Source organism: Vespula vulgaris, chromosome 17 (genome assembly GCF_905475345.1).
Source record: "Vespula vulgaris chromosome 17, iyVesVulg1.1, whole genome shotgun sequence".
Classification (NCBI taxonomy): Eukaryota; Metazoa; Arthropoda; class Insecta; order Hymenoptera; family Vespidae; genus Vespula; species Vespula vulgaris.
In genome coordinates, this window is record NC_066602.1 from 3,335,185 (window position 1) to 3,346,313 (window position 11,129).

Below are 11,129 nucleotides of genomic sequence, written 5' to 3' on the forward strand. Positions count from 1 at the left end.
TTCGTCGAAAAAGTAATCGTGATATATCGTATTCTTATTTAAATCCGATTGTAAATTTTTCTTTCGGACGATTTTTGTTCTTCTCTTTTTTTTTTACTTATTTATTCATTATTTTTTTAATACTTTTTCTCATGTTTATTATTTCTTATCTTTTCTTGATCGTGATTTTCAGATTTACAATAAAAGAACGAACACCCACACGACAGTGTCTGCGAAATAAAAATATCTTTTAATCATTAACAAATTTAATTTTTACTTTGACTGCCTATTAATAATAATAATATTAATAATAATAATGATATTAATAATAATAATAATAACAATAATAATAATAATATTAATAACATTAATAATAATAATACGCAATCGTATACTTCAGATTAGACGAATTGTCAAAGAAAAGATTGCAATATCATTTTTCAATTTTATTTTTAATAAGTGAATAAATAAATACACAAATAAATAAATTATATCTTTATTTCACGCAGTGACACGAAGTGTGTTTACGTAAGTATTGATAATGAATAATAAATAAATATAAATTATATTCCTGCTTACCTCAATATGTGTACACAAAGTGTGCGTATGTGTGTATAGTAAATACAGAGTGAGACCAAAAGTTTCTAGATCATTTGAAATCTCGATTGTTCTTTTTCCAAACTAATTTCAGAATAGAAAACTTTGAAGATTTTTTTTTCTTCCGTAAAAAAAAAAATGAAAAAAAATTGGACCTGAAAGTTTCGCAAAAACAATTAGTGATATTTTGAAATCATCTAGGAACTTTCGACCTATCCTGTATTAGTAGTCCTAAGCAATAAAATTTCTTATTATATATGCTGTAAGAAAACGTTCATTGAAACTATGAACGTCGATTCTTTATTAAGCATATATTCATTCATTTATTCGTTCGTTCGTTCATTTTTCCTTTTCTTTTTTTCTTCTCAAGCTTGATCAAGTTTCGTCATGAAACCCGATTCAACGCTGCTGTTAATGTAAAAAAAAAAAAGAGAGATAAAGAAAAATATATATATATATAAAAATTAATACAAAGATGTCGTTAATGTTATCGAACTTTTGTATAGTCGACAAAGATGCAATAAGAAAATAAATATATTGTAAAAAATGTAATTGTACATTGCAAAAATTTTAAGTGAGAAAAATAAATAAATAAATAAATAAATAAATACATTGTAAAAAATTGAGTGTACATCGCAAAAATCTGAAATAAAATATCTCTTGATTATAATAGTATTATATATAATAATATTATATACGTATGAATGTATAAACAATGGCGTGTCAGAAAAAAAAAAATCATTGATAAATCGATCAAATTTAACATCGTGTGTCAACTCCGTCTTTTGTTCTTTGTTACGAATGATAAAAAAAAAAAAAAGAAAAATGTGAAAGTATTTTCGTCCACGTCAAACTAATGAACACATAACCCAATAATATCAATTAATTAATAATAAATAAATTATAATTATTAGAAAAATAAACCATTTGGAAAGATCTAATTTCTAACGATGTCGTGAGACACAATGTTGAAAGTATTCAAACTGATTAGCATTTCGATTTTGATCTTGTCAATATTTTTCCAATTAATTTCAAGCAAACCATTTATTCAATCACTCAATATTTCCAAGTAAGTGTATAAATAATTTATAAAACAAAAAAAAAGAATTCGTTTAAATAAGGCTCTGAAAAAGATAGACAGATAGAGAAAGCGGGAGAAAGAGCGAGATAGGAAGAGAGAGAGAAACAATTTTATTCAACGATCTTTCTTTTAGGATCAATAAAGAGCCTAATTTTAGGCATTCGAGCAATGACGAAGAACAAATGGAGATAATGTTCAATCAAACTTTGGATTACTTTATACCACGACGTCGTTTATTGGACAATCAATATCATCAGAATTATTCTAAAGACGAAACAATTCGGCCCTTCAACGTTTCTATTAATTACAATAAAAACAATTTAAATTTGTCGGTAACGCCAGCTTGGACGATAGATTTGCTGCCGAACATAACAAATGTTCCCGTTAACGTTGAATACGTTTCGAGTACCTCGTTCGTTGAGATTGAATACGATACGACACACGTTAGAAGAAAAAGAAATGCCGCGGTAGACGACAATCAATCGAAGACCGACGAGGAACATGAGAATGTTGAAAACCCAGACAAAAAACGTTCGTCATCGTCATCGTCATCGGACAATGACGAGGACAGCAGCGATCAACGTTCGAATTTGCAGAAATCCGAAAATGACGAGTCCGAGGATTACAGTGCGGACCTCGAGGAATCCAACGATACCGAAACTGACGACGATCAGGATAAAGTTCAATCGAAGGACACTAAAATGAAACGAGAAAGTTCCGATTACGAGTACGTCGAAGATCAGGATAAATCATCGGGCGACGTTAGAGTTAAACGCGAGGAAACTAATCAGACGAACGAAAAGATCAAATTGGAAGAGAGTAACAAAAATGTTGAGGAGAACGCTGAGAAAAGTGATAAAAGCGATGAGAAAGTTAACGAGTCGGATTCGAAGAGAGACGCAACGGAAGAGAAAAACACTGATACGGTAGAGTCGCCGAAATTGACGAAAGAGGACGACAGCGAGTACGAGAAACGCGTCGAGGAGAAAATCAAACGTAAGATAGATTCTATCAAGGAGGAGATCAAACGTGAGATCGAAAGGAAACGAAGGGATCGTGAGATCGAAAGGAACAATGCCAGGTTCGATGAATTACAGAGTAAGGATAACGATGAACAGGAGGAACAAGAAGCGGTAAGTGCGAACGTCGATGAGAAAATGGCGTCTAAGAGATCGTCCGACGACGTCAAACCTAAAATAACAGGAAGAAGGAGAAGGAGAAGAAGGAGAAGGAGATCGAACGAAAGTGAGAGGATCAGGCATCGATTGGAAGAAATCGAAGGCGTTGATAATCTCAAAGACGAGGATGATTATCGTGCTGCCGTACACGAAAGTATTAGAAAAAGATTTGCACCGGATGAGTCATCCGATCAGGATGAACCAAAGGTAAATAGGATTTCTTTGAACAAGGCACCGATTAAGAAACGTGAAAAGATTCGGCAAATGTACGTGGTGAAGAACGACAACGACAAGAGACGAAGAAAGAAGAGAAAAAGAAGAGTTGCCGACGAGGGACACGTATTGGTACCCGAACAGGCACACGTTAAGATCGAAGATGACCTTCCGCGTGATCTAACGTTCGATCCAAAGCTACGCAGAAGTCAACCCCTTGACGAGAAGGTAAGGATTAAAAGAGCAAACGCAAGATTGGTTACTTTAGAATATAGGCCGCAAAATATCGAAGACGAGGAGAACGACGAAGGCAATGAATTTGGCGACGATGGTTTCGAAGATAGAACATCGAATTTGAAAGACCGAATTAGTAATTCGTTGATCGAAGACCAAGAGGATAAAGAGAATCAGCATGTTAATTTTCTTTTCCCTGGAATTTCATCTTGATTGAATGAATCTGTTAGATCCAAATATTATCATTTTGACGAAAAATACTTTCCGCAGTTAGTTAATAAAAATAATTCTCAGGAATTATTTTTCCATCATAAATTTCTTACATCTATATGATTAAATTAGTAAAAAAAAAAAAAGAAAAAGAAAGGAAAAAAAAGAGCTAAAAAGAAAACTTCTTTACCATCTGTAATATTACTTTATCGTATACACATATGTCGGTAACAATCTGATTTATCATCCGACTTGGTTCGCTTTGTCACTAGTCGGTATTCGTACTACAGTCGGTAAAGAAGAGATTCTCGTTTACCAACGTACAAAAACTAAAAAGAAAAAAACAAACTTAAGTTTTCCCATTAAAGAGCCAATCCGATTTGAGAGCTTTGGCATCGTCTGCAAAGGATTCGAATCGACGATTAATTACGGATTACAATGAAGCTTTCGGTGGCCTTCAGAGTCTTCGGGATAATCCTAACGGTGCCTTGAGCAGATTCAAAAGGATCAAACGCGTTCTGAAAACGTCACGTATTTCACATAAAAATAAACGATCAAATTAACTTACATTGTAGAAACAAAAAGAAGGAAGAAGCAAAGCAAAAAAAAGAAATGAGAGAAAATAACCTATTTTACTTTTAACATTACTTCCAATTAATGTAACTACTATCTGTGTGATAATTAAGAACGATAAGTAGAATGTTAAAATAAACAAATTCTTATATTAGAAAAAAAGGGAATCTTAAAAATATTATTGCAATCAATTAATTAACACGATGATGATGATCATGATGATGATAATAATAATAATGATAATAATAATAATTATTATAATAATAATAATAGTAATAATATTAATAATAATATAGAGGTTATACAGGCAAATACACATACAAAGACGACTATATAGATGTTTTAAGATTTAATAATGAATGTACGATTAAACACAAAGAAGACACATAGATCGTTAACCCTTGTGCGCTTACATTATGATTTTTAAAGAGGGGTTAGGTCGAGGGGCCGAAGGGTGAGCGGGGGCGGTCGTAGGAGTCAAAGGGAAGAAGTTTTTTTTCTTTCTTTTTTTTTTTTCTTTTTTATAAATCATTCACATCACTCAAATGATACAATAACTCATCTCTATCATTTCCTTCCTTCCTTCCTTCCTTCCTTTTTTTCTTTCTTTCTTTCTTTCATTATTGATCTTTTTTTCTTTTGTTACTTTCTCTTTCTATCGCTTTTGTCCTAACTTTTATTTATACAACAATATGAAACAATTATTTACAATGATAGGTATTGCGTTAAGAAGAGGAGTTTTTTTAAGGTTAGTTTACGACTAAATGCTTATGCGTTTTTATGTGTGTATGTGTATGTATGTATGTATGTATGTATGATATATATATATATATATATATGCTTATTTTTATTTGTTCGTAGAGAAAAGTTACTATACATAATTCAAGAGTTAAGCGATCGAGATCGAAAAGAAAATTGCATATGAAAATTATTTTTAATAATCGTGAAAAAAAAAGAAAAGAAGAAACGAACAAATGGAAATATCGATAAAAATTAGACGACTAATTTCGTGAAAATGTGAAAAATCGTAGGTTATGTTCCGCGTTGGTAATTAAAAAACAAAAGACAAAATAATACGAAAGAACGAACGAACGAACGAACGAACGAACGAACGAATTATTGTTTGCTTAATTAATCGGTTAAAATTTTCGAGCTCGATCGCAAGAGCAGGCCTGTGTACGAATCGATAAAATGATCGTACGATTTGTTACGTTCCTTAATTAATTAAGATATTTCTTCTTCTTCTTCTTCTTCCTGTTCTTTTTAATTGCTTAATCAATCAATTAATCAATCATTTATTTATTTAATCAATTAATCAATTAGAGAACGCGAAACCGGATTCGAGTTTTCTTTCTTTATCTCGAATTTTTTTTTTTTTCTTTTTCTTTATGTTTCCTTTTTAATTTTCGTTCTTGCTTTCAGAGCTTCGATTTTTTTTTTGATTGATTGAACGTCGATCGAATCAGTCTGGGAAAGGCTCGTTGGTACAACGTTTTCTGAGGCACCGAATTTTTGTTTCGTTTTTTTTTCTTTTTCTTTTTTTCTTTAGAGGTTCTTTTTCCTCGTCTCCTTCAAAAAAAGTTCGATTCTTTTCTTCTTAAAAATTTCATTAGACGATGTTATAAAGAAGAATATAAGAAGGAGCACGGTTGTCTTTTACTAACCTCAAAATATGTCAAATCGTGAACAAGTTTCCAGAGTGTAAAAAAGTTTGTGAAAGGAGAATTTTTTTCTTTTTCTTCTTTTTTTTTGTGAAAAATTAAGAGAAAAGGAATTAAAAGTGTTGATCAAAAAAGAAAAAGAAAGAAAGAAAACAGAAAAAAACTTAAAAAAAGTTGACTTCGACCGACATGGAATCTGCGACAGAGAATTTACTTACATTAGTTTTTTGTTTTTGTTGTTGTTGTTTCCTTTTTCTTTCCTTTTTTCTTTTTGTTTTCTTTTTTGTTTCAATGTGTCTCGAAAGAAAGAAGTTTTTTACTTTTATTTAGAAAAATCGATGTCTGAGAAATGGTGTTCACAATAATATAGTACAACAACGTAACGGCATTACAGAGCAATGTATGTACCTATATATATATTATACATATATGCATGTGTGTATATATATACAATTATTATTATTAATAATGTATACATACACATGCACATATATATATATATATATATTATTAATAATAATAGGTAGTGTGTTTATACCACAATAACATGGTTATATACAAATTGTACAAGTTTGTTTTTTATCTTTCGACGATTTGTCTAATCATTTCTTAGACTAATTTGAGATAAGACGAAATTTTTATTGTGTTTCGTGTCAATGTGTTTGTGTATGTACATGTATGATATCTCTCTCTCTTTCTCTCTCTCTCTCTCTCTCTCTTTCTATATATATATATAGCTGCATTTATATATCTCTCTGAAGTTGTACACTTTTAAATATCTATAATTTAACATCAACGAGATGACGAATTAATTTCTATATAGCAGTTTAATATCAAGATGGGCGATAATAAATAATTTCTTATCAAATACAGTAAAAAAATCATCGTTTAGTTTATTTCGAATGGAAAAATGTATGTGTATAAGTGTGTGTGTGTATATCTGTGATTGCAACACGAGAAAAGTGCGAGAACGAAAGAAAGAAAGAGAGAGAGAGAAAATTAAAAAACGAGAGTTTATTTTATTATTAACAAAAGAAAGAGAAGTTAGTTTACTTTTCCTTTTTTTATTTTCATTATTCATTAATGTTTTAATCCGTTCTACTTTACCGACTGAACTCGAAAATCTTAATCGTCTCTCGTATAAATGCCTTTTTGTTTATGTGATTGTGTGTGCGCCTGTATGTGTATGCAACAATTTTTTTTCATACGATTCTTCAATTATATTTCTTTCTTTTTTTTTCGTCTCAGTAGGCTCTCGTAATTATTATTATTATTATTATTATTATTATTATTATTATTATTATTATTATTATTAATGCTTAAGTACTAAGAGATATTTTTTTTACGATGGAATTAGACGATGATTCGAGTTTCTAATACACGTTCCCCCTCTTTTGTTTTTTTATATACATATACGAATGTATTTTTAATTTCTCATTTTCATAATTATTTTCTTCTGTTTTGTCTCGTTCTCTAATATTATCGTTATCGTTATTATTATAATTATTATTATTATTATTATTATAATATACAATATAACGTATATTATCGTGCGATCAGAAGTTAATCGAGTCTTAATATCTAAGGCGAATATTTAATACGCGCTTTGGCACCATTTTCATGAAAATTATATACCTCGTTTTTCTTGAAAGAAATCTTATTCAATTTTCGATCAATCGATCCGATCTAATCGATCTAATAGAGCACTTTTAAGATTAGTTCAGACAATATTTTTCATATTTTTCATATTTTTCGTCACGTTCTACGTAAACATATATATATATATATATATATATAACAATTTGTTAATTAAAATTATTAGAATTTATATAAAAAAATAAATAGTAGTAATAAATTCATATGACAGTTTTGAAAAAAAAAAGTAATAACGAGTAAATCGACACACAATTTTCTTTCGTTACTTAACCTCGAAAAAAAATCCACGAAGAAAGAGAACAGTTAAAAACCATAAAAATTTGTACGTATTTATAAATCTATGTAGAACGTGTCGAATACTTTTATAATTCTTATAACAAACAAGTGATTCGTCGAAAGATTTCTTCGTATTCTTCTTTTCTTTCTTTTTTCTTTTTTTTTTATACACGAATTCTGACATTCATGAAAAACATTTTTTACCAGTTATAATTTGTAGGTTATAACGAGAGGACGTATGTACAATAATAAGAAGGTACATATCATAAGCGTTATCGATCGCTTTTAAGAATATTTTGTGAATTATCGATCATTCGAATCGAATCCTAATCGAATCGAGTCGAATTTGTTTGCGATCATTGAAAATTACGAGTTTTCTTATTCTTCTTTGTTCGTTATCATACCTATTGTCGCATAATTCAACGATTCTTAAAAAAAGCGTAATTATTACATATATAACAATCAAATACGAACGATTCGGTGTATTTTTATATATGTGTGTTCTGTGTGTGTGTTACTGTACATACATATTTCTAAAAACTTTCGACAGTAAACGGTGAAAAGTTGAAAAATGGTTATGTTATGTATATGTACATCTAAATAATGTATGCATATATGTGTGTGCGTATGTATTATATATAACGTTCGAGATTCAGACTGCAAAAGTTTTGTCAGGATATAGCAGAAGAACATTTTTTTTCCTGTAACGTGTGCACGTGTGTGAATATATATATATATATATAACCATTTAATATATATATATGAATGGTATATATATGGTATAATATATATATATATATATTTCCTTTCATTAGCAACAAATTTATAAATGTGTTGAATGTGTTAATAATTTGGAGAAAAAGAAAGGAAAAAGAAAAACAACGAAATAACGTACGGCCCTGGTATGTACGAGAATTATCTATTATTTTTTTTTTAGGCACTACGGGCAGTATAACAATCGATATTAAATTGATCTACCTCTTGTCTATTTTTTTTTTCAAGTTCGATAAGGAAAATCGGCCATTTTGATTTTCTTTTACTTTGTTAACATCGATTAGAACAATTGGCCATATTCTTGTTGTTTCTGTTATATCGACAATTATTCGAATTTTTATTCCGTCAAAAAAAGAAAAAAAAAAGAGAAAAAGAAATGTCAGCAATTTCGTCCGTCAATATTTCATCCGTTTAATTATCTTTATTTCTTTCTTTTCTTTTCTTTTCTTTTTTTTTTTTTTTTTAAATAAAATTTCGATTAGTTAACGCGTACGTCAAGTGACGTTACATATATACATATATGTATATTATTTATTAATTCTTTTCTTTTTTATAATTTAAATCTTTAGCAATCGTTACGTTTATAACAATACAAGATAGACATATAGTCGATACGATTGACAAAAATTAGTTATTTAATCGAGCATTAAGTTTTTATGTACGAAAGAGTTATACGGTACGGTTGTTTGTTTGTTTTTTTTTCCTTATCTCAAATATAATAATAAAAATAGTGAATAAAACACGCAATAATAAAAAAGAAATAATTTCTTAGAAAAAAAAAGAAGAAAAAACAAAAGGAACGAATGGGATAATAAACTATAATAATAATAAACTATAATAATAATAATAATAATAATAATAATAATAATAATAGTAATAATAATAATAATAGTAATAATAATAACAATAACAACAATAACATAATTAATAATATTCGAGGTGTGTTGTTTTCGGATAATTCGAGGTTAACTTACGAACTTAAATTATATGATATACACAGTGTACGTTAAAACTATAACGAGTTGAAAATTTATTTATATATATGTATACATATATATATATATACATACATACATATATATATATATATACATATTGTTAAATGAATTTTATACGTATCTCGTATATATGTAAATTTAATATGTATGTATAGGCAACGTATGCGTTAAATAAACTATATATCGCGAATCTTCAACGTTGGTAGCGGCGGCGGCGGCGGGGGCGGCGGAGTAGGAGGCAAAAAACATCACAGTGTATACGTTCGTGTGTGTGATCGTCGCTATTTGAAATTATTTACAATATAACGAGTCTTCGTTTAAAACGTGAGAGTCCTTTTTTTCTTTCCTTTTCGTTTTATCTTTTTTTTTTTTTCCTTTAGATTCCTAACCTCAAAAAAATTCCTTCTTTTGTTATGCATGTATATTGTTGTTGTTGTTGTTGTTGTTGTTTTTATACGATTGTTTTAAATAACACTACAAAAGCTACGAGTCAAAAGTCGTCGACGTTAAGATTATATGTTTCTTTTTCTGTTTGTTGGTTATTTATTTATTTGTTTGTTTGTTTGTTTGTTTAATTTTTATTCTTTTTTCATATTCTTAAGAAAATGAGAAGAATAGAAAAAAAAGAAGATGAAGAAGAAGAAAAAAAGAAAAAGATCGACCAAATCTTTCGTATATTGCATTTTTTATAGTCCCATACTTTATCGTTTTATTATCAAATTTACAAAAACTTACTATAGAAACTAAAGCCTAAGAATTATACGACGATATTTATTTATTTATTTATTTATTTATTTGTTTAATTATTTATTTATTTATTATCGATTGCGAATTCTCTATATTTAATTATATACGAACAAACTCGATCCGGTCGGTCTTTTAATTACGTTCATTTTCGTTTTGAACGTTCTCCCTCAGACTTTTTCTTCTAAATATTTTATTATTATTATCTTTATCATTATTATTATTATTATTGTTGTTGTTGTTGTTGTTATTATTGTTAAGTTGTGTCACAAAAGTGATAAACAAACTTTTATTACACCGATAAAAATTCGAAGGTATTAACGTTGCGATATAGATCTCTCTCTACTAAACACGACACGCAGTCTGCACATATATATGTATATATATATATATATATACACATATATGTATATGTATGTATGTATGTATACATATGTATATAATATACATAGAGTGACCCATTTTAATCTACAAGTGCAACTATCTCTTGGAATTTGTTTTATTCGTTAAAAATGTTTTTTCGAGTAAAAGGGAAATGTTAATTTAATGTAATTAATTTTTTTGTGAGAGTTGGTATGATAAACGCGTGAAAGACACGCGAAGGTCAACTTTTGTTTTTTTTTTATTAAATGATATAATATGTTCTTTTCTTTGATCGCATTGGTTTATTGCATACTGAAGTATCTCTATTAAAAAAAGTATCAATACATGTATATTATGAAATATTATTAATTTGGGTGATATTATATATATATATATATATATATATATATATATATATTTCTTTCTAAGTAATCATCATTCTTATTATTAAAATGTGGTATCAATTAAAATATCTCCCAAAGTAATAAATGATTTTATGAAAATATTTCTTCATTTTCTTTTTTCTACAGAGAATAGTTGTTAGTTGCATTGACCAATGCATTAAAGAACACATGATTTCATTTAAAAACAT

General features: G+C 28.5%; 2 protein-coding genes across 15 annotated transcripts in view; one reads left to right on the forward strand and one right to left on the reverse strand.

Moving 5' to 3' along the window:
• Positions 1-8: 8 nt before the first annotated feature.
• Positions 9-4,232, forward strand: LOC127069886 (DNA ligase 1-like). Its single transcript, XM_051007538.1, has 2 exons — positions 9-1,645; positions 1,791-4,232. Exons 1-2 carry the CDS (start codon positions 1,542-1,544, stop codon positions 3,493-3,495), a joined length of 1,809 nt encoding a protein of 602 aa, XP_050863495.1. The 5' UTR covers positions 9-1,541; the 3' UTR covers positions 3,496-4,232.
• A 167-nt stretch (positions 4,233-4,399) lies between these two features.
• LOC127069884 (CREB-regulated transcription coactivator 1) overlaps positions 4,400-11,129 on the reverse strand; it is a 47,810-nt gene continuing 41,080 nt past the window's right edge. For all 14 annotated transcript variants that reach the window (XM_051007526.1, XM_051007525.1, XM_051007522.1 and 11 more), the window contains one exon: positions 4,400-11,129. This exon is cut by the window's right edge and continues 3,265 nt beyond it. The gene's annotated coding sequence lies outside the window, so the exon portion shown is untranslated.